This window comes from Anser cygnoides, chromosome 18 (genome assembly GCF_040182565.1).
Source record: "Anser cygnoides isolate HZ-2024a breed goose chromosome 18, Taihu_goose_T2T_genome, whole genome shotgun sequence".
Taxonomy (NCBI): Eukaryota; Metazoa; Chordata; class Aves; order Anseriformes; family Anatidae; genus Anser; species Anser cygnoides.
The window spans coordinates 6,194,317-6,217,121 of NC_089890.1; the positions used below are offsets into that span (position 1 = coordinate 6,194,317).

General features: G+C 50.4%; 2 protein-coding genes across 19 annotated transcripts; one reads left to right on the forward strand and one right to left on the reverse strand.

Annotated features, from left to right (window-relative positions):
* Positions 1 to 2,524: 2,524 nt before the first annotated feature.
* MDH2 (malate dehydrogenase 2) lies at positions 2,525 to 12,338 on the reverse strand. The gene is made up of 9 exons (XM_066979468.1): positions 12,174 to 12,338; positions 9,362 to 9,530; positions 8,163 to 8,246; positions 7,082 to 7,191; positions 6,453 to 6,578; positions 5,718 to 5,795; positions 4,414 to 4,513; positions 3,841 to 3,992; positions 2,525 to 2,831 (listed from the first exon to the last, which is right to left on the reverse strand). The coding sequence occupies exons 1-9, from the start codon at positions 12,243 to 12,245 to the stop codon at positions 2,700 to 2,702; spliced, it is 1,023 nt and encodes a 340-aa protein (XP_066835569.1). The 5' UTR covers positions 12,246 to 12,338; the 3' UTR covers positions 2,525 to 2,699.
* Positions 12,339 to 12,417: 79 nt separating this feature from the next.
* Positions 12,418 to 22,726, forward strand: STYXL1 (serine/threonine/tyrosine interacting like 1). Of its 18 annotated transcripts, none has more exons than XR_010825664.1 (11): positions 12,430 to 12,599; positions 13,365 to 13,426; positions 13,871 to 13,997; positions 14,207 to 14,263; positions 15,194 to 15,339; positions 16,706 to 16,851; positions 17,921 to 18,015; positions 19,771 to 19,880; positions 21,963 to 22,097; positions 22,225 to 22,347; positions 22,436 to 22,726. XR_010825664.1 is itself a non-coding variant. In XM_066979471.1 (11 exons), the coding sequence occupies exons 1-9, from the start codon at positions 12,497 to 12,499 to the stop codon at positions 22,092 to 22,094; spliced, it is 978 nt and encodes a 325-aa protein (XP_066835572.1). In that variant the 5' UTR covers positions 12,430 to 12,496; the 3' UTR covers positions 22,095 to 22,097; positions 22,500 to 22,514; positions 22,612 to 22,726. The 18 variants fall into 18 exon arrangements, 11 of the variants coding, with proteins under 11 accessions (XP_066835573.1, XP_047924188.2, XP_066835572.1 ...); XR_007165005.2 differs by lacking the exon at positions 22,225 to 22,347 and having other exon boundaries at positions 22,432 to 22,514; positions 22,612 to 22,726; XR_010825665.1 differs by lacking the exon at positions 22,225 to 22,347 and having other exon boundaries at positions 22,436 to 22,514; positions 22,612 to 22,726.
* The last annotated feature ends 79 nt before the right edge of the window (positions 22,727 to 22,805 follow it).

Sequence of the window (22,805 nt, forward strand, 5' to 3'; positions counted from 1 at the left end):
GCAGGCCGGGCTGGGGAGGATGTTCCAGCGAACGCCTGAACCACTGCCCGCTCTCGTCACAGCACGGCCACCGCGCTGCGGTACCTGCCCGAGGGGGGATGGAGGTTGTGTGGCTCGTTAGGGACCCAGCACCGGGAAATAACGCCCAGGGCGAGGTGCCAGATCATCACGGTGCACCCAGCTAGCTCCTGCTCCTCCGGGAACCTCTGCCAGCGTGTGCCTTGGTTCCCTCCCTGGGACTCCAACCGCGTCCTGCCCAGCGCTGATGGCAGCAAGGAGGAATTGGGAGGGATAAAATCGGCACAGAAAGAGGAGCGGATGTTGTCTTATTACGAAAAGGATTTGAAGGAGACCCTGAAGAATCTGCCAGCCAGCAGGCGCTGGGAAATAATCCTCTCCCACCTCAGCTCCACTCACCCACGCTGTCCCACGGTCCCCGCTTTCTGCTTTTCCACGCAACTCCCCTCCCACTTTGCTGGATTTGGTCCGCTGACACAGGAAAGAATAACCTAGGCCACGCTATGAACATCAAAAGTCCCCAAACACTCCAACCCTCGGAAATCTGCTCTACCTACTGCACCAAAAAGAGCAGGACAAGAACAAGCACAGCTTACGTCCCTCCTGATCCAAGGCGAGGCTTTCCCAGCAGCCTGGGCACAAGCAGGAGCAGGCCACTAGCTCTGCAGACAATAAACTTTTAATAACCCACTGCCTGCTTCTGGGTACGGAATTGCTGATGGGTCTGCAAGAGCCCCATACCCAGCAGCCAGCATTATTGCCAAGGCCACCGCGCGCTTCCCAGTCCTTGTTTTGAACATTTTGAACAACCTCGAGGTCGGACGTGCTAGGCCTGGCCTGCCACCCATCCTCTGTGTCCTTTGGTTGTGACATCCTCCACTGTCCCCAACGTGATCTTTAATTCTATTAATACCACCTAATAACCACTTTGTTCCAAGCCTGCTGAGTAATGAGTGCCGGCACTTCCATTTCATTACTATTTCTGTAAAGAAACCGAGCTTTAACACATTGAGCTTCCGCAGACAGAGGCACAAGAGCTGTGCTTGCTGCCCTCCCTGCCTACATGTTCCACAGAGGGACACAGCCAAGCACTTCATTGTCAGTCTTCAACAGCGTGATAATTGTGTGATCTGTTTCAGGATGATGGGCTAGATCAAAATAAATTAAAAAAATAATAATAATAAATAGTTCAAATAGCTCAGGAGAGTTAGAATACAAGAGGTAGGAGGAAATGAAGCCAGTGACCAAGCAGCATCTACTACCTTGAGGTGTGTTCCCTAAGAGAAACTTCAACTCCAGGTTCTCTCGCTCAAACCAGCACTGCCCCCAACCCATCCAGAGGTGCTGGGCTTTGGCATTTCCTTCAGCTAATCAAAACAGAGTCTGCTCAACTTAGAATTCAGCCTACATGGATTAGAGCGATTCAAAGCAATAGGGTAAGCAGCCCACAGAGCATGGAGGAAGATTGAATTAATAGCTTCCTTCATTAAAGCTTACCTTCAAAGAAGTCAGCGTTAGAACTTGTCATCACCGTTTTCGTGCAGACATTTATTTTTATATTCACAGGAGGATGAATGTAAAAGAAATCTATGCAGATGCTAAATCAAGGCTTTTGTTCCTAACCAGAAAGAAGTCACTCTCAGCATTTTAATTATTTTCTTACAGCAGGACTGACGTTGCAACCACTGTGCTCTTTCACTAACTCTTTAAAAGTCAACTTACGTAAGGTTCCGGCAACACAATGTAACAGAGGTAATGTGCCAACCTGAAAAAACCCTTTGGGATCACTCTAATCAGATACCCTTCTGCGAGCCTCTTCAACCTGTCTCGATCCCGTTTGATCATCCCTGTTTTCCCAGCTGCTGTGCTGAACAAGCAGCCTGAGACAAAACCGAAGCAGCAGCACAGCTGAGAGCTCGGAGGAACTGCAGCGTAGCCAAGCAGCAGGACCAGGAAGGCGATGCAGAAAACGTCCTTCCCAAATTACAGATGGGATACAGTTGCTGTTGCAGCTGGGTGCTGGCATTACTGACTTTCTCTGGTTGGGTTTTCAGACAAAACTTGCTTCAGAGGTGTGAAATGCCAACCTTGACTTCAAAGGCAGCTTATTTTGCAGCTTTCAGAGACGAGTGGAAGTATCTAAGGAGGTCTGAAAGCAGTCTGAGGACAGGTGGAAGCTTTGTAAACTGGCCGCCTCCCCTGGCTCCATCACCTCTGTCCAGAGAGCAGTGTTACCTAGTCAGATCTCACCATCTGGAGAAATACAGCACTGTTTTAAATACTAAATACAACTTTAGGCTTCCTTAACCCTGAAATGCCCATCACTGTCAGTCTGCATTATCACCTCCCCTTCTGCAGAGAACAGCTGAGCCCCTTCCCTGGGATGCCTCTCACAAAATCCAGCAATTAGTTCACCCATTTTAAGAGGTTGCTATCGCTGATAACCTCTCAGAGACCTGCAGCTTCTACCTTCAGAAGACAAAAACAACAGGACAACTCCAGCCGGTACGCTGAAAAAAAATGAGGCCATTTTATTGATGATTAGACTCTGCTTTGACAACAATCATTAAACTGGTACAGACAGACTTCAGTCAAAACCTGAGCTTTGAATCAGAAGTTGTAAAGTGACATGATGCCTTAATAAATTAAGGAAGTTGGAATTCCTCTCCATCATCAGCTCTTCACTTGAAGTTCTTTGCAAAATCTTCTCCTTTTTTAATAGAAGCCTTCAGCTCCGACATGGCCTCAGCAACCATCTTCTCTTCAAAGGGGGTGATCTTGCCGATACCCAGGTTCTTCTCAATGCCATTTTTCTGAGGGAAAGAGGATTTAAGGATTAACCATTCATTGAATGACCCAGAGAGCAACTTAACAACCCTGATTACTTACAGTCCAACTGAGATGGAGACCCAGCCTAGGACCTCTGCCACTCCTACTGTCTGCAAACCTTGTGCTTCCTTGCAAGGCTGTGAAGCTTCCTGCTATTTGTAGCGACTTCTAGAGCCTTCACAAACTTCTCATTCACTGTTCTCGTTGGGGTGTGAGACTTGAAGCTAGCCCCTCGGCTCCTTCCAGGGGAGACTGATACCAACTGCTCCTTTGGGCCTTCTCCTGTCCTCAGGACCACCATTCAGCTCTCCTGTGTGTACACCCTTCATTTGCCACTGGCTTGCACTCTGAAACTGCTTCGGAGTTGCACTCCTGGGATTCCAAAATCTCATGCCTACATCCAACTCTTCCCCCTTAATCCTCCTCTACATCCACTCCTTCACCAGCTACCACACAAAACAACATACACCAACCCCTGCATCCAGCAGCCATGCCAGGGCTGCACCATCCATTAATTTCACTCCACCCACAGGGTAAGAATAACTTCGCATCTGGGACCTCTACTGAACTCGGAAGGAAATCTATTAATCCTAATCCGCACCATGGCCCCCTACGTGCCTCCATTTCTGAGTAATTTGCTGGTAGCAGATCAAGCTGAGGAGACCGGGTTGCTGACTCTCCTTAACCATATGAAAGCTCTTCATAAATGGGCACCAACTCGGGACAAACATGACCGCTTAAGAAAGGTCTGAATCGCTGGTTACTCAGTGAGCTGCAGTCTGAGAGCAGATAAAAGCTGCAATACCCCATTCAAACACGGGATATATGCTTACCTGCAATACCCGAATACCCAAGAACTGCTAAATGTACGTTCAGCTGTTTTCTAGTGATACTCAGCACTGAACTAAATTGAAATCACTAAGTAAAAACCACAAAATCTAAAGACTGCACCAGTAACTGCTGTTTATAAGCCCCACCACGTGAAGCACATACTCCCAGCAGCAGAGGTGTAGAGAAGTAGGGGCTCTCTGTCTCTTCCGACCGCACAAAGGAACATTCGATAACCCCTTCCTTTCCGTTCATGGCATCCACCAGGGAGAACACAAAGCGAGCTCCAGCGTAGGCCATAGACAAGGTAGCAGATCCTGTAAAAGTTGAACCATTTTTAGAACAGATCACATTTGAGTTCAGTACTTGGTTTAGTATCAAAGGCTTCCACACTGCTATGCTTACAGAGCTGCAGCGTCATTGACTTCAAGCTCACAGCCAGTTTAATAAGGCAGAAGCCACCTGCTATGCAGTTCACCAGATTTACAGGAAGAAAGAGCTTAATTAGATAAGATAGTTTTTGAAGTCACGCACGTTCAGAGATCCGGTAATGTTTAGTCTTACTGAGCTACTTCTAGTGCCACAGTTCAGGCAGTCGCTGACGTGGCAGAGCAGCTAGGATTGCAATCATCAGTTCCTATTTCTGCATCGCAGTTGTAAATAAGATTAAACTAAAGAGGACTGCGTCCATTCAGCTGGACGACAAGAATTACTTGGAAGTTGTAGCCAAGAACCAACCTGCTCCTGCTTTAGCCTTGACAACTTCAGTGCCAGCTTCTTGAATCCTCCCTGTAAGCTTTTCCAGCTGATCCTGAGGGAAGTCCACTTTTGGTGTGCACTAGATTAGAAAAATGAAGGTAGCATCAAACACCAGCACCCCTCCAGCACGAGGCCACCCACGTGATACTTCTCGTACCACTACAGTTGTTACCAACAGTTCTCAGATGGGAAAAATCAGCTACCCCAGCTCCCAGATGGTGTGACAGACTGGCCAGCAGCTGCAGGCATTCACCAAGGCTTCTGGTTGTTGCAAGAACTCTAGCAGTAAGCCAGTCATGCCTAGTTTGCTCAGAGACAAACTGCAGCTTGATGGCAAAGGCAGGGCTAGCCATGGTTACTTGCTACCATGCATCTCCTTTGAACTACGCAGGTGCCCTCCAAGCACGTAACAGCCCTTAGGGGAAAAAAAAAGCCACCTTACAAATATTCGGGTCACTGTGGCATTACGGAAGCCTAGAGCCTTATGAAGGATCCCGTCTGCAAGCCGTATTTAAGAAGTCCGTGAACCTTCAAACACAGCTACCCAAGTCTGCTAAGCACAGCTGGGGCTGCCCTGGCTGACTCTAGCGAAAGCACCCTCTCAGCATTCAGCTCCAAAGCCCTTGCTCTTATCCCCTAAGACCGTCCTTCTGTGAAGGGTACTTTATTCCTCACTGAGAGCAGAGCTTTTTGCCCTTTCTCCACTGGCTGCTTTTGGCCATCTCCTAGCCCTCTCTTCACGAAGCTGCAGCCTAATTTAGAGCTGCATTTCACTCTGGATTTGATGCGTGAAGGGAGCCTCTCTCTGACAACCGGTCATTTCTGAAGCAGCCTCCCCGCACAACTTGAGCTATGCCTCCTCATTTCAACACTGGCTGGTGAAGGAGGGTTTCTAGTCCACCATGGCACAAGCAGTTTAATTTTTCTGCCGTAGCAAGGCATTCATACCATACAACTGCCATCAGAAAAAATAAGCGACAAAAGAAAACACTGCCAAGATATCCGAACACCCACACTACACCTCAGTTCTTATTCCAGAACTGCTGTAGGGAAAAAAGAGTGGTGCTATTTAAGCCACCCAGAGGAGCTCAGATTTAGCTCTTTACCTTCGAGTATCTTGCACCTCATCTCGGAATAAAATGAGCCACAAGAGCAGGGAAGACTGCCTCGGCTGTACCTCAGCACGCCACATGCCATCACAAAGGCACTTCACATCAGCTCTAACTCACTGAGGAGGAACACCACGCAGCGCAATGCCACACGCAGCAGCTAACGTGACTTACCTGAGAGATCAGAGGGATGATGGTCTTCCCCGCATGGCCACCAATGACTGGAACGCTTACTCGAGCTGGATCTAAACCCTAAGGGAAACAAGAAGTTGTCCAGATTCTGAGACACAGGAACAAGAAAAACATTTAAAGCCACCACACTTTCTTCCCTCTGTATCTTAACACGTCCATAAACCTCATGGGACACAGGGGAGAAGTTTCAGAGGCAGCTACACTCCATGGACAAAGCCAGATGTACACGGTTAGCTCTAGGTTATTCACTCTGACAACTTGAGGCAGTACAGAGCAATACTGATGAAAGTTCAGATAAATAGCAGCAAAGGTACAAACCCCGCTAGGGCTATTAAGAGCAGTGAAACTGCTACACCTCCTGACACCCCACAGAATATCCCGTAACAGGCAGCACAGGCAGTGTGACTTGGGAAGATATACTACAATTCAACCCCCTCCTCTGGTTGCACCAGCAGGGCTGAAAATGCCAAGAGAATTAAGGCAAACATGCAGCTCGCTCACAGGGGAGAGCTATGAAAGGAAAGGTCAAAGTCTCTCGAACTACATTTTGCAAGAAACCCTATCCCCGGGCTCCTCTAGAGAGTGGGAACAGGGAATCGTTGCTTTCAGCTCTAGCTCCACATAAGCCTGAGCTATTTTAGCTCTATGCAGTGATTTTAGAGGCATTTTTGGTAGATCTGATGACAGAAGCACGCAGCACCCCTCACTACGACGTACCTTCAGTTCGGCCACAAAGGTATTCGCTCTGACAATGTCCAGTGTTGTAACACCGAAGATTCTGTTCGGATTGTACACACCGTGCTTCTTGAAGACTTCTGAAGTTATTGGGATGGTTGAATTTACCTGCAAGCAAAAACAGGCAACCATTCATTAAAACCACGCTAATAACAAAGCCAGTGCGTGAACTGAACAGGCCAGTAAATAAACAGTGCATCTCCAAGCCAACTCTAGCCAATTACTTCAATTCCTAATAGGAAGAGCAATTTACAGTCAGGCCAAAACAAGCGTGTTTTAAATAACCGTTAAGGCAGTAACTTGCTCATTCACGTTACAAAGGCTCCTCCCTTACTGAGCCATTCTATTCCAGCTAATACAACAGTATGCACTATTAACCACAGTCAAACAGAGGCTGAGATACCAAGCACTTCTATATCTAAGTTTAATCTGATTTTGATATAGCCCAAGAAAAATGTGTTGACAGAGCCAAGCTTTTAGTTTTTTCTCCTACAAGCACTTCATAGACCTTCCCAATACTGCTCAAAACTAGCAGCAGCTCGCAGACTGCTCCAGTGTTCTCGGTTTGGATTTTCTTGTCTGCATTTTGAAGGTCTCCAGGAAATGCTTACCGGGTTAGAGATAATACAGATCATGGCTTCTGGACAGTGCTTCGCACAGGCAGTTGTCAGAGTAGCAACAATGCTAGCGTTGGTGTTGAACAGGTCATCGCGGGTCATACCTAGGACACACCCAGCAGAATATTTTAAGTTACCCGCAGCCTATTCACTAAAGGGCAAGCTACCCAATCAAAGAGCGTTCTGCTCTGGACAGCGATATGCCAGCTTCAGCTCCTGGTTTCATGTGTCAAGAGAAAGCTCCCCAGCTGCAGTAAGGAGCTGGCTCCAGAGGTAACCCACTGATAAAAGCTACCTGCCCTTTTGGACAGATCAGCACTTTTCAGCAGCGACCAGCCCAGCTGCCAGCTATCAGGCTGCCCTTCAGCCGGAGGCGGTGTGTCACCCCGCGGACTTGCATCAGTACCGGGGTGCTCAGCGCAGCCTGACGGCTCCTTGGGTGCATTCTTCCCCCCCCTCTGAGGTCACCTCCACAACTACAGCTCGAATGCTAACTGCTCTGTGCAAAACACTGCTAGCTGCAGAAGTGACACCTCCCGGTCCTGCTGCAGCAACCACTTTAGCCATGAAAAATACACAATCAGGATGAGCAAGAAATTAAAGTCTAGGCTTTTGTAGCGTTCCCAATAGGACACTAAAAACAAGAGTGGAAATGGAACGGAATCAGGGATATGAGGAAGACTTAAGAGCATTCATTTGGAGATGCTCAGAGAAGTAACCACACAATTAATGCAGAACAAATGGATTATTATTATTCTGCTGAGAAAGGAAACAAAGAACCAGTTGTTGAACATGGTAATGCTCTGGGTAAGAAATCCTGCAGGGAGATTCAGGATCACTTGCAGTGAGACGTCTTTGCTCCTCACCCTTACACAGGAACCCCAGAAATCAGTGTTTGTCCCCGTTTCACAAGTGACAAAGGCTAACTGAGGTGCCTGACACCACGCCAAGCTCTAGGGCAGCGTCATTACCAGCCCGCTCCCATCCCAGCCAACAAGGAAAGTGCCGTGAAGCACCAGCCACGTGAACAGAAGTACTGCAGAGACACGGCAGCGAAGCCCTGGGGAGAACACACCTGGCTTTCTGGGGACTCCAGCAGGAATAACTACAACATCGCAGCCCTTCAAACATTCTGGCAACTGCTCAGGTCCCAGGAAGCCTGGAATGGAAGGCATTCAGATGTTATGGTTTTGTCGGTAAGTATCTGACAGCTTGAAGTACAAAATTAGTCCTAAAGGCACCCAATTCTGATATTAGTTTACCCTTCAATTCAGATTCATGCTGAGAAGCAAGCAGTAAAGTTACGGATGGACCCAATCTGATGTTTCATCTTCACTGTTTCAAAACTCAACGAGTAAGAGTGGTGGGAGCCTCCCGTCTGTGTGAAAACACCCTGTCCATCCCACTGCGTATGCATAACGTGCACCGTCCTAAAACCCGAGCTGGGCACTACAGCCAGTGCTCCCAGGACATAGAATCAGAGTGGTTTGGGTTGGAAGGGACCTTAAAGATCACCCATCTCCAGCCCCTGCCATGGGCAGGACACCTCCCAGCAGCCCAGGCTGCCCCCAGCCCCACCCAGCCTGGCCTTGGGCACTGCCAGGGCTGGGGCAGCCACAGCTCCTCTGGGCAGCCTGGGCCAGGGCCTCACCGCCCTCTGAGGGAAGAATTTCCTCCTAACCCCTAATCCAAACCTACCCCTTTCAGTTTAAAGCCATTCCCCCTTGCCCTATCCGTACACCCTCTGACAAAAAGTCCTTTCCCAGTTTTCCTAAAGCTCCCTTTAGGTACTGGCAGGCCACTGCGAGGTCTCCCCAGAGCCTTCTCCAGGCTGAACACCCCCAACTCCCCCAGCCCGTCCCCATAGGAGAGGTGCTCCAGCCTCTGAGCACCCTCATGGCCTCCTCTGGGCTGGCTCTAACAGGTCCCTGTCCTTGTGCTGGGGGACCAGAGCACACGGACACACCCAAGTAAAACGTCACCTTTTAGTGACGTACAGTTCATGGAGGCACCCAGAGAGCATCAGTCCATTTGTAGACCAACTTTCAAATCCAACGCTCGTTTTTTTTCCCCTCGATATGACTTTACTGAGTATTTCCTGCCAGTTTTTATGAATTCCCCTCCAACAGCGCAACCAGGAGCTAGTCCCACCTCCATACACACCAATCTAACCAACAGAGCCCTAATTAGCCTCGCAGCAGGCTTCAGGCTCAGATCCCTGCTCCCACAAGGGGCGGCAGCAGGCCCCGCACGCCTGAGGGCGGCCCTACAAACCTTTGACGGTCGCTCTCGTCTCGATGTGGCTGAGGTCAGCTGCAACGCCGGGAGTGTGAGCGATGTCGTAGAGGCTGAGCCTGCTCACCAGCGGGCTGTTCTTCAGGAGGAGGGACAGAGGCTGGCCAATCCCTCCCGACGCCCCCAGCACTGCCACCTTGGCGTTGTTCTGAGGAAAAAATGAGAGAAAAGCACTGAAGAGGCACTTTGCTAGTGACTGCAGAAGTGACCCCAGGGATTTCACCACACTTTCTTTGCTTTTCATTCCCGTTTCCCAACTTCTTTATCGAGCACTACGCAAATTGGATTGCCTAAGCCCGCAGAAAGCCCTCATCACAACGGCTTCCCAAAGGGCCCTGAGATTCCCTGCTCAGACACATCAGCTGCAGACATTCTTTGGGATCTGAAGCTGAGCTAGGAGCAAGGCCAGGCAGAGGAAACAGAGGGTCAGCTCTCATCAGCTGCAGGCTTCTGAGAACATTAAGGGACCAAATCCCAGCTTTGGTCAAACACGTGAAGTAAAATCAACCCTGCTTCGTTGCCCTGGTGAACCAGTTTTATTCAAACGTGTTCTCTGGAAGAAAGTTATTTCTCTTGCAGACTCCCTGTGCTCACAGTGAGAGGAAAGCTCCTTTTCAAGAGAAGAGGAACTGTAAAATGGGATGTTCTGACAAACTCGGTGAGGACCAGAGGCTCCTGCAGACGGAACGTGCTAACAGAATGATCGGTGACGCTCTGCATCACGTTGTCTCACCAGATAAAGCCCTAATTGCTCCAAGGCCCCGCATGAACAGCTTAATTATTATGCTCTGACAAGAAATAATCCATAATCCGCCCAGAAGCTAATCAACTTCAGCTCAGCTCAACGTCCTCGCTACTGCAACAAATGCAATTTAGCAAAAAACTCTTCAAGGGAAAGCAAAGTCTAGCATTAATTGTTGCTGTGCCCCGTATTTATGACTGGGCTGATGCCATTAAGGCAAAACTCAGTGCTATTAAATGTAATTCCTAATAATTACACGGCTCTCTCCTGTAGAGCATATCTTTACAGCTCCGATAGCCGTTCTGTCACATGGCACTGCAGAGCTGTCTCCTTTCGACGGCAGAGGTCTCCCCCCCTCCCCAGCACCCAGCCGCAGCCCTTCCTGCCACCGGGAGCCCCGCACTCACGCACAGCGGGGCCCCAGATCAGAATATTCCCAGCTGGAAGAGGCCCGCAAGGACCTGCGGCTCCAACTCCTGGCTCTGCACAGGACCACCCAAAAATCAGACTGTGTGTCTGAGAGCATTGTGCAAACACTCCTTGAGTTCAAGGGTACCACATATTAAGGTTTACTGCTAAAGCTGCAGCTACCACCCGAGTTCTGAGTGCACTGAGAGCTGGGACACGCTCTCAGGAGGGAAAGGGAGCAGCGTGGAGCCTGGCACCTCTCCCTGCACACCCTCGCTGAGAGGATCGCCCAGCGCTCAGACTCCAAGTACCCACTGTGAGGGGAGCCAGGCACAAGCTCCCCAACCGGGAGGTGCCCAGGGACAGCCCGCACTGTGCAGGGCCAGGCTGAGGCTCCCAGCTCCCTCACCATCATCCCTGGGCTGAGCCCCACAACCTGCTCCCAGCCCCCTGTCCACCACCATCACCCCCCGTGCACCCCCCCACTGCCTCTCCCTGCCTGGACCCAGCTCCCTGTTCCCCCACCACCACCCCTGGGCCAAGCCCCACCAGCTGCTCCCAGCTCCCTCACTGTCACCCCCGGGCACCCCCTGCCACGGCCCTGCTCCCCCCCATCCCCAGGCACCCCCCACCGCCTCTTCCTGACTGGACCCAGCTCCCAGCTCCCTCACCACCACCACCATCACCCTAAACCCAGCCCCACGACCTGCTCCCTGCTCCCCCATCACCCCTGAGCAACCCCTACCACCTCCCCCTGCCTGTACCACCACCCAGCTCCCCCCCCAGCCCCATCTCCACCTCCAGGCCGATCCCTACAACCTCCTCCCAGCTCCCTGCTCCCCCCCAATCACCCCCAGACACCCCCTGCTGCCTCACCCTGACAGGGCCCTGCTCCCCCACCACCACCTCCCCCTGCCTGTGCCCACCTCCCCCTCATCCCCATCTCCACCCCCGGGCCGATCCCTCCAACCTGCTCCCAACTTCCCCCCATCACCCCCAGCCACCCCACCACCACCTCCCCTGCCTGCTCCCAGCTCCCTGCTCCCCCCCATCACCCTCAGCCCCCCCCCAGCTACCTCCCCCTGACAGGGTCCACCTCCCAGCTCCCCCCCATCACCTCCAGGCACCCCCTACCACCTCCCCCTGACAGGACCCAGCTCCCTGCTCCCTCCCCATCACCCCCAGCCCCCCCCAGCCATCTCCCCCTGCCTGTGCCCAGCTCCCTGCCCCCCCCCCATCACCCCCTGCCACCTCCCCCTGACAGGACCCAGCTCCCAACTCCCTCCCCATCACCCCCAGGCACCCCACCACCACCTCCCCTGCCTGTGCCCAGCTCCCTGCCCCCCCCCCCCCATCACCCCCTGCCACCTCCCCCTGACAGGACCCAGCTCCCAACTCCCTCCCCATCACCCCCAGGCACCCCACCACCACCTCCCCTGCCTGTGCCCAGCTCCCAGCTCCCCCCCCACCCCGCCCACCCCCATCACCACCACCTCCCCCTGACAGGACCACCCCCTCACCGCCTCCCCTGACAGGACCCAGCTCCCTCCCCCCCCCCCCGCGAGGCCCATCTCCCACCCTCCACCCCCCAGGCCCCCCCCAGCCCCCTCCCCGCTGCCCCCCGTCCCCCCCAGCACCCACCGGCCCGGAGGTGGCCAGCCCTCGGCGCAGGGCGGCGGCGGCGGCGGCGGGGCGGGCGAGGCGGGGCAGCATGGCGGCGGCTGTGGCGGCGGCGGCTGAGGCGACTCCAACGACCTCCACCGCGCCGCCTCTCGCGAGACCTCCGCCGCTCCCGCCGGCACTTCTCGCGAGATCTCCCCGCCCGCTCTCCGTCCCCTTGCCGCCGCGGGGAGGAAGCATCGCGAGGTTGCGGCGTGACGTCACTCCCCATGGCAACCGTGGGGAGGGGGCCCGGCGTTGCCACGGCAACGGGAGGGGGAGCGCGGCCCGGTGCGCGGGGCGCCATGGCGGGGGTGGTGCTGTGCGAGCCCGGCCGGCTGTACAACGCCCTGCAGCAGCACCGCCGCCTGCCCAGGCTGGCCGAGCCCAACTACCTCAGCCTGCTGGGTGAGGACGCCCACGGGCGGGAGCTGTGCTGGCCGCGCGGGGCTCAGGGGGACGCGGAGCGGCGCTCCTGTACCCCTGCGGATCACCCAGGCCTTGCTTGGGGGACCTCCGGCCGCCCCGTTACGCTCGCCGTGAGGCGGGGCCGCCCCGCTTTCGTCCTTCACATGGAGCTGACAGCAGCCGCGTGCGGCGCTTGGCCCCGCGGGGAGGACAAAATATAAATTGGGAAGCGTTCTGCCCGCACAAATCCTGGCTGCCGCTTCAGCTCCATCCCGCGTCCAGCTCCCCGCTCCCTGGCCCCCTCCATCCCCCTCCCCTGCTCCCAGCGGTGGCCGTGCTGACAGGCGGACGAGAGCTGTTGGCCATCGCACAAAGCCTGCTGATAAGCGTGGGTGTCCTTCGGGGTGCCCAGAGCCCCCAGGTGATACCTCACACTGCACCTTTTGGGCAGGGAGTCGGGCAGATGGGGAGCAGGATGGGGTCCCTGCCGTGTGCCCCCCTCAGGAGGTGCTGGAGGGCACAGCACGGCGCTCAGGGCAGCTCCGGGGCTGTCGGCATCTCTTGGTGTTGCTCATATTTAGAATGACATCGGTGCTGGGGGGTTTATCTATGTGTAAAGTCTCAGTTTATAAGAAACAGAGTCTTTCTCTTGCTGACATTGGTGCCTGAATTCCCGTTGGCTGAATTAGAAGCAGGATTCTGCCTTAAAAGCATCAAATAAGCCAATTGCTCTGCCTTAGTTATCTTCTTTTTTTTTTTTTTCAGATGCCCGTACTCAGCGCGAGTACAACGAGAGCCACATTATTACAGCACGCAAGATTGAACAGGTGAGGAAGGATTGCAGTTTGTGTAAATAATCTCTGCATTTAGCAATTAGCAGTACATGAAATGGGCTTAAAAAACAAGGGAGTTGTCCTCGCCTCTCCCCTGCCTGCTTCAGCCATGTTCCAGTTCTGCCGCTGGGGGGATGTGTTCTGTCACACAGAAGAGCTGGCTTCAGGAGCCCAAAGGATTGGCACGCTGAGGCTGTGTATCTGGAAAATATTGCACAAGAACTGACATATTGCAGGCCTGTCTCACAAAGGACAGTGCTGACATCTTTACCACTGCAGCAGATGAAGCAATCTGGAGTAGTCTGCGTGATTTCTGAATTCTACCTGGGTCTTTCAGCATAAAGCGCAGACGTAGCCCCAAACCCTCCTCCTTGTGTTGATACCACAAGAAAAGCGTGGAGCTGTGCTCCTGATAGAATTCTTCTGTGATTTTGTCAGAGTCCTACAGGGAAGTACCTGATGCCGGATTCAGAGGAGCTTGCATGTGTCAGATACTGCGTGGTGTATGACTGCGAGACCAGCTCTTTAGACTTATCTGACGACGAGGAAGAGGAGAAAGAAAAAGGTAACCGTGACCCATGTCAGTTAAGACCTCACTGCAGGATGGGTATTCTTCCCATTCCTCGTTACTTTAGTGAGCTTCCTGGCCGGCCTGCTTTCTTATCTGTAGACTGATCCCTCTGACCTTGCTGCATGTAAGGAACTGATTTTTTAAATTATTTTTATTTTTTCACATCTCACTGAAATTGGGCTTGTCCAACGATTTCCTTTCAGGGAGCAGTGGTTCTTCAGAGACTGAAAACACTGACTCAAGTTCCTTATGTTCACAGAGTGAGTATTTCCTTCTCTGAGGGTTACGAAACCTTCACATTATCACATTGAAGAAGACGTAGCTTTAACACGGGTGCTGAGGTAATGGAGTTCACTGAAAAGTGTGAGAAGCTGGAAACTTTTCCCTGTAATCGTTCAGTCTTCCGTGAACCACGGAAATGTATAGTTGCAACACATCCTCTAGCCAGGAGTTCTGCTGTATGCAGAACCACTTCTTTATGTTTGTTTGGCTCCAACTAGCTTTATAAAGGCTACTACAGTTTTAGCAAAGACTACATCTAGCCCACACCTTGATTTTTAAGAAAAAAAGGAGTATAAGCGGAACGGACAAAGCAAGCACATTCATAAATGCTTGGTGACCAGACCTTAGCATGGAAGGTGTGAAGAATCAGAAGCAGGTTTCCGTTGTGCTCATCTGTTTCTAAAGCAGGCATAGGTAGAGACAACCTGGATGGATCCTGTGGGAGAAGGAGGGGGCAAAACCGTCTCTCATGTGATTTGCTTCACTGAGGGAGTGTTTGAAACGCTTGGGAAGAATTTGTTCAAGACACCTCTTTCACTTCCCTTTGCAGGCTATAGAAAAGGGTCTCCATACAACTAAAATCACTAGATTTACACTAACAATGCTTTGCTATTATGGGAACTTATTACAAGCATTTCCCAAAGAATAATGGGGAGAGAATAAAAACTTTATCTGGACCTACAAAAGAAAACAGGAGAGGAACAGGACTAGAGGTGAGCAGCAGCTTGTTACCGACCTGCAGCAACAGTTAAATAAATAATAAGTCTGGCTTTTAACAAGGCTTCCTACAGACCATTAGATGAAATGAAAAGGAGTTTGCCGGTGGTGCCAGAGGGCCAGATTTAACCCCCAGGGCTGTTGGAGGCACACTAAACCTGCCCCAGCAAAGAGCTTTTTGATCTCATTAGATGCCAAGGAAGGAACTGCCGTCCGACACGCCAGAAGCTTACAGCAGTTCACCCGCCATCCCGTGCTCGTCCTGAGGGGAGGATACAAGCGGTTTTCAGCTTGCTATCATTTTCTGAGGACTCAGAAGATACTGTGGATGCCTCAGGTGAGACTAGGCCAATTTGCAAGTAAAAGACACGAGCATTCCTATTCATCTGATGATAGCTAATGAGTAGCTAAGTGGTGCTGTAAGCCTGCTATCAGAGTAATTTCAAACAAAGGAATTAAATGTAATTTGAATTACTGTTCTTCCCCCGAGTGTCACCACAAATTCTTTTGCAGCCACACTGTCTTTTTTTTTCCCTCTATTGCGTGAAAGCTAGCTCATGGAAACAACCAGGGAAGCCTCCTCTGATAACCCCAAAACTGGCCTACTGGCGAGTGCAGATAACTAAACAAACAGGAGCAAACGATGAAATAAGGCAGGCTCCTCTTTAATCTCTTTTATATGAGGTTATCTGAGATGTTACACAGTAAATGTTTCCAGACAGAGGTGCAACTATCAAGCGCTGTATTTCATGTCTATAAAGCTTTTTGTCTGGAAGGGTCACAAAGCAAATATTGGAGCGTTGCTTCAATAGGCTCAGAAAGAAAGGAGCCATCCACTGGAACACTGGTATCCTAATTGTTTGGTTTCACCTGCAAACACTGATCTATTTAACTTATGGAAAACAATTGCCCTATTTTCACATCTAGAACAGGACCTGCAGCAGGGCAGATTTAGAGGGCACTGTACAGCAACATCCTTTGTGTCTGCGGTTCCTACTGCTTCACATCTGATTCACACGAAGCAGCCCACGACACAGTGCTAACCTTTTGGGATGCTACAGCACAGAGAATGAATTCACTGTGCTCCTCTGTGAGGGGCAGCAAACTGCTAAGCTCCCCCAGCAGATTCAGCTGAACACAGAATTACCTCCTCAGCTCAGTTTAAGCTGTTTTTCTCTGATGCTTTAGGTTGTTGAGCTGCTGTTTTGTTCCGATGCAGCATTACGGAGTATCAGTTATGGATGTAGAAGCACTGCTGCCTACTTGTGTATTTTTGTTCTCAGCCTTTCTGCAGCACAAAGCCGAAATCTCTGTGGACTTGTGCTGTGCCACGACGTTGCACCTGCAGCTCTGCAGGTGGCAGATGACTTCAGTTGGCCTTGTGAACAACAACTGGGGAAAACATCAAATGAACCCGTTATGCTGTGGTTCCTCCAGACATTGCAAAGAATATATTCTTCCCCCTGTTTAGTTAGGATTTGTTTCAAGCAATGCCACAACGAAAGCATTTCTGTTAATTATTCTCACTAAATCTAGCAAGACTTCAATATTTCAGAGTGTCCGGGTGATTGAATGCATCATTACATTCAAATGTGTCATGGGCTGCTGACTAAGTGTGTGTTCATTTCTCTACGTGACTTCTGTTTAAGGAACTAGAAGAGCAAATATGCTCTGAACTGAACCCACGGCTTCTCTCCTTGCAGGAACTAGACAACTTCCAGCTGTACCCTGTAGAAATACTGCCTGCAAAGTTGTACATGGGTAATTTCAAGCAGGCCTGTGACCAACAGATTCAGAAAGATTTGAAGATCAAAGCACAAGTCAATATTTCTGAGCAGCCTGCAGCACTGTAAGTTGTTCAGGGTGTCTTCTCACTGATGGCTGTGCCTGTGAGGTGGCACAGCATCACAGCAGCGAGTGCCTATAAACTTCCAAGGGGAACTCTGTTTTTTCACTACAGATTTAAGTGCTATTTCACGCTCAATCTTGTGATCTCTACTTGCATAGCAAGAGTTTGCATAGCAGCAATGCGTTCCTGTAGCCATTTACTGTGACAGGGATGGACTGGGTGAGAGGACTGGGAGGCCCTTGGCACTACCAGTCTGTTACGTGCCACCGTCCTTCAGGTAGAAGCTACGCCACTGAGTAGCTTTCCGAGCAAAATCATACAAACACATCAGTGTAAAAGCTAAATCATCGATGTTTCACGTTGTTGTTCATCTTCGTTCCTTACCTGCTTCTGTCCATGACCGCTCAGCTCAGTCAGGCCGTGCAGGAAATGTCATTTCACCCAATGAAAAATCCAGTGGCATTTCTCAGGGTCTTGGCCAAAACAAAGTAAGCAACAAGTCCAGTCACTTACCTCAGGACACGTGTACCAGCAGGCATTTCTCCTGCCTCTGGTTCTGGAGGAAGACATCAAAGGTCTCTGCACTCTGTGTGATCTCCCCATGCCGTCTGTGTGACGTGCTTTCACATTTCAGAAATGCCTCAGCAGTGTTTTGTGCCATTAGTTCTCTGAGCTGAGTTCTCTGAGCTTCTAGAAGCAGGAGGATGCTGTCATAGAAAACCACATGAAGTGAATCATGGAGCTCTGTTGACATAACTGCTAACATGCATGCTGCGAAGGCACTCTTGCTTTCAGTTCATCTGTTTTCATTTAGCTCTCAGATAAAGGAAGCTGTAGGATAAAGTTAAGGCAGCAATGCTGATACCATGTGGAATGGAAAATCAGTAATTAAGCTGGTTCTGTATTACGTGTGCCTCAGTGTCTTACCATAACAATCCCTTATTGTAATGGTAATGATGAAAAACTCATACGTGTAACAGCAAACAAAATTATCAGCTTGCCTCCAATAACCAAATTTTCCCCATAGTTGCTTTGTTGGCCCACGTAATGCTGCGTGCTCTTTTGACAGGTTTGCAGAAGAAGGCAAATATCTCCATGTATCTGTTCCTGATTCACTCGAAGCAAATCTTTTTTCTTCCTTTCCCACCATTTGTCATTTCATAGGTGAGTTGTTCCTGATCTGGAATTCCTGAGCCCTTGTTCACTCTAAGATATTAAATGGGAGTGACTGCAATTGACTCCAGCAGGAAGCTCAAACGGGAGGGTCGTAATCTTTCAAGATCACAGTCTACTCCCAAGCCAGCCCACACCCTAATGTATACCAGAGCTGTCTCAGTAACAGGCCTGACAGAGAAAGGAGATTTTAGAGGGCATCTGACACTGATGTTCCTGACAGAGTACTCTCTTTAAAGAACACCTCACTCTGGGATAGCAGTGAGCTTTCCACTAGGTGTGAGAGGGCTTTGGGATAGGATGTCTGTGAGGGCTTCACAGGATCCCCCCCTATTCCTTTGTTTTTAAATACAACTGTTTGACTCACCAGCCCGAATCTTCAACCACCAGAGCTTTATTTAAGCAGGAGTGTGATACACACTGGAGAACTTACCATGAGACGCTCTTAGCCCTTGGGATTTGCTGTGCAGACTCACCGTAGGGCCTAGGGAAACTTTCAGGTTGGACAACATAAACGTGCCTTCAGCTGATTATATCAGAGAGGGCAAAGAAAAACATACCAGCTCAGTACCTACAGCAGCACGGCAGGCATAGTTCCTGCAGCTTCATCCTGTGATGGTGTCCGCCTGCGTCATCTTGTATTGTGCCTACAAAACAGCATCTGCCACAGACCAAGGCCCTGCTGTGCTAAGTGCCATACAGACCCAGGAACAAAAGACCACCCTGTCCCCACAGAACTTACAATTAAGGTACAAAATAACAACGGGACACAAAGAAACAAGGAAGTGAAAGCTGAGGATATAATCCTGTAGTCCTAACCGAATTTCATGACTTGCATGCATTGAAACCCAAACGCTGATATCCGCTTACATGTCCTGCATTTTGCCCCATTTCTTTTTCCCAGCCTGGAAGAGTGCTTGGAAGAAAAAGAAAAAAAAAACAACCTAACAACCTCTCGGCAACAGCAGAATAGGCTTTGCCCTACGAATTCTAGAGCGCAGTTGCTGATATTCCAAAAACAAGTCATGCTGTCTGCTCTGGAGAGGGAGGGAAAGAATTAAAAGGTTTATTAATAAATTATAGAACTTTTCAGGCATAGGTAGCAGAGTTGATGTAGTTAGCAGTGAATGACAGCATCCTCAGCCAAGTGGGCTTGGCTTCTGTAGAAAATGAGTTTGCTGGCCTTACAGATTTTCACTGCAAAGCATCCACAACGTGAGAAGAACAGCGCCCTGACTGCCATGCATGCGCTTCCCGCTGGTGATCCCCACAGAGGGGTAAGGGATTTGAAGTCCAAGTCCCTGCCAGTTTGAGAGCCGATTCCTCCAGCTTGAGTGGACAACAGTGAGGTTTGCATTCAACAGAAATGTTGTTAGCTTTAAACCTACCTACCTGGAAGAGTTTTGAGTTGCTGATGTGATGCTGACCACAGCTACTTGGTCCTGACTTTTCATCACAGTTACCTGCTAAAAAAGCGACACTGATCTGTCATGAAACATTGACTGATCATTGTCATTTGATTCTGGTTCTCAAAAAAACCACTTTTTAACTCAGTGCGGTTTTAAGAAAGGCAAATAGTTACAGAAACAAAAGCTGGCAGTGCCCATCTGTTCCTGTCAGGGTTCATGACGTTTTCTGTCTCTCAGGCTAGCTGCCTGTCAGTTTTCACTGAATTAGAGCTTGACTTTACAATTGGAAGTTTGATTTCCCAGATCACTAATCTGTGATTGGCATTTCTTTACTCAGATGCCCAGCTGGATCTCGGAGCAGTGCTGGTGTTCTCTAGCCTGGGGATAAGCCGGAGCAGCACAGTAACCATGGCCTATCTTATGCATTCCCACCAGTTTTCCCTGAAGGTACATCACTGTCATTCTTCCCACAGATACTGGCTGGGTCTGCAGTTTATTTCTGTTCCTGAAGCCTCATTGCTGTGTTAACGAGAAAGAAATTATCTGTGCATTCATGCAGACTATCCACCTGATAATGCAAGAGATTCTATTACGTCAGTTGTATCTTGGACCTTTAAGGAGGCAGCTTAGGTGCGATTTTGGATCTGTGAGCTCTTACCTGGCACCGGTGATATTCTTGTATTTCCCTACTTAACTAAGAAAAAGAGTATCTGGAAGCTACCAGACTTAATCCCATCTCTTAATGCCAGGTGGTTACAGGGACATTCACACCCCGGTGCTTGCAGAGCTCTGATTTACCGCTGGGCTCATTAGCACTGACTTCTGAAACCTTGTTTTATTTCCCCAGAAGCAATCCCCTCCCACAGACACTACTGTAAAGAAATCTGGAACGGGATAACACTAGCCCGGGAGGGACACACAGGTGAAAAGGATGGTACGTTTTGTTCCAGAGCTCTGAATAACACATGAAAAATAAGGAATGAAGGCTGAGAAAGACCCTGTGGCGTGGTGAGACTGGCAGCCTCTCCCCAGATGCCAGCCCGTTATCCCTTTGCGTACAAAGCACGGGCACCATGCTGCTGTAGGCACCAGCTCGTGCTGCCTGCTTGGCACAGAGCAGCCTTTTTCCCATGAGAACCGAAAGGTTTCTCCTTAAAAGTCTTGTCTTTGTTTGGAAAGCGTGACCTCCTTTGGGAGCTTGAAAGGATTGATTCAAGCTTCACTGGAGCTGGGTCTGTATCTAATCATTTAATTGATTTTGTGCAAACATTTGCAACATAAGAGGAAATCTCTTACCACTGGTGTGTGCCAAAGGGTAATTTCAGGTTGAGCGTGCCAGCTGGGCAGCAGACACTATTTGGTCTCTGCTAGTAATGCTGGGTGTGATTGCTCCGGCACATCGATAACCATTCCCTTGCTGTTTTCCCCTGCATGCTAAACTGCCAGAGATGTTTGCGATGGCAGAGCAAAAGTCAAAGCTGATCCTTGCAGTTTCTCTCAGCTGGTATCAACAGGTTGGTCTCAGCGTTTTGCTGAGCCCCGTGGTGTCCTGCAGCTGGCCTGGGCAAAGCCTTCCTGGGGGACTGCCCTGGCAGACAAATTTGTTTCTTGCAGACTAAGGCAGCGCAACAGATTCCCGGGTGATCCTTCACCCAATCTGGGCAGAGATCTTTGAAAATTTCCAGAGACAGAGATGTTGCAAAAGAAACACAGATTTGGGACGTGTGGCCCCTTAGTCTCTTGGTAATCGATCTGAGTAGATCTGCGGGGTTCAGGGGAACCACAGACGCACATACCATGGGCAGAGGAGCAAATATTGGAAGACGAGGTTCAGAGCCTGCAGAATTGCTGAGATTAGAAAAAAACAAACCAATGGAGCACTATCTTTTGACCTTTGGTCTCATTACACTTAAGCAATCCTCTGATGACTGGGGGGAATAAGCAGGAAGATGAGCACTACTGGGTAAACCCCAGGACGTAGCTGAGCAAAGCAGAGTAATGCTGGTGGATTTGCCCTCTGTGTAGCAGAGTTCCTAGCTGATAACACGGAACTAACAAACCATTAAGATGGCTGTAATTAACATGGTGGGATAACTGGAGCTTAATAGCTGCTCTGCCACATCAGGTCACGCCAATCCAGAAATGTGAAAACCTTTGTTTCTTGCCTGTAAATAGCTGACACTTCACTGCTTCGCTTATCTCCCATGGAAGAAATGGCTTTTTAGAGCAGAAAATCCAGGACTGCACTGCTCTGTCGGTGTAAACGATACAAGAAACACGCCAGCTAATGAAAGAAGCATGAGCTATCCTCATAGTCAGGAAAGCAGGGTATAAAGATGAAAGGCTTCTCTGAAGTTCACATCTGGATCCGTTATGTCCTTACTTTGGTAGCCGACGTCTTATCTGCCGAAGTCTATCACGAGCAGTAAATACAAAGCTGTTTTGTTCACAAATGTAGCTGCTTAGTGTAACTACAATAAATTTTCTGCTCAAATTTCTAACGCTTCTTTGCTTTCTTTCTACTTACAGAAAGCTTGGGACCACGTTCTGAAATGCAAAGAGAACATGAGACCGCACCGGGGCTTTGTGAAACAGCTTTCAGACTGGGAGGCCCGAATCTATGGGACCACGATCACAGACATCTCTGAACCAAACTATTGACAGGTAGCCCAGGGAACACCCAGCAGGGGAAGACGCTTCCCTGTCCACACCACCATCTCTTCCGTAGGTAGAAGGTTAATGGAAATCAGTTGAAAAAGCTCTTAACGTAATGGAATTCCTTCATCTTTAGCTCTTATTATACTGGGTGAAGTTTTGGAGCCATTAGGGGAGCTGGCCTGCATTGCCAAAGGTGGTGGTTTGGGGAAGGCGAGGCCTGCAGGATGCGGCCCGTTCAGCACTGCTCGTCTCCTTTGTAAGCCAGGGGGTTTGTGACCACGTTATCGGGCCTGCTTCCTGCCCCAGCTACGGGGAAGTCATTAGCATTCTCTCTGAAAAGGCAGATTTGGGGCTTGGCTGCGCCTGGTTCCAGCTCAGGGAGACGAAGGCAGAATCTCCCCGTTTCAGGAGCTCCCCCGTTCCGTAAGTGTCTTTGCAGACCCTGGCAGGCACCGGACCCACACCCGGACCCCGCTTCCCGCTCACCCCCCCTAACCCGGCGTCCCGCTTTGCCTGGCAGCCAGTTCCGAGGCCCCGGCGCTGCGACAGGACCACGACGGCCGTGCTGCCCCTCCGTCTGCAGCGCTGTGACCCCTTCCATGGGCACCACGAAATAAAAACCCCCGCAAAAACCCTCCCGGGCTCTCCCCGCGCTCCGTGCTAAGAATTTATCGCCGCGTGGCTCGTGGGGGGCCCTTAGAGCCCCCCCCGGTG

What these genes read in the sequence shown, in the direction of transcription:
- STYXL1 (XM_013190012.3), top strand. Translation starts at nt 12,497, where the DNA reads ATGGCGGGGGTGGTGCTGTGCGAGCCCGGCCGGCTGTACAACGCCCTG. An exon ending in TCTGAGCAGCCTGCAGCACT is followed by an intron (nt 16,852 to 17,920) that starts GTAAGTTGTTCA and finishes CTCTTTTGACAG; the next exon opens with GTTTGCAGAAGAAGGCAAAT. An exon ending in CCCACCAGTTTTCCCTGAAG is followed by an intron (nt 19,881 to 21,962) that starts GTACATCACTGT and finishes TTCTACTTACAG; the next exon opens with AAAGCTTGGGACCACGTTCT.
- MDH2 (XM_066979468.1), bottom strand. Translation starts at nt 12,245, where the DNA reads ATGCTGCCCCGCCTCGCCCGCCCCGCCGCCGCCGCCGCCGCCCTGCGC. An exon ending in TGGAGTCCCCAGAAAGCCAG is followed by an intron (nt 7,192 to 8,162) that starts GTGTGTTCTCCC and finishes GGTGTGTCCTAG; the next exon opens with GTATGACCCGCGATGACCTG. An exon ending in CAAGGCTAAAGCAGGAGCAG is followed by an intron (nt 3,993 to 4,413) that starts GTTGGTTCTTGG and finishes CAACTTTTACAG; the next exon opens with GATCTGCTACCTTGTCTATG.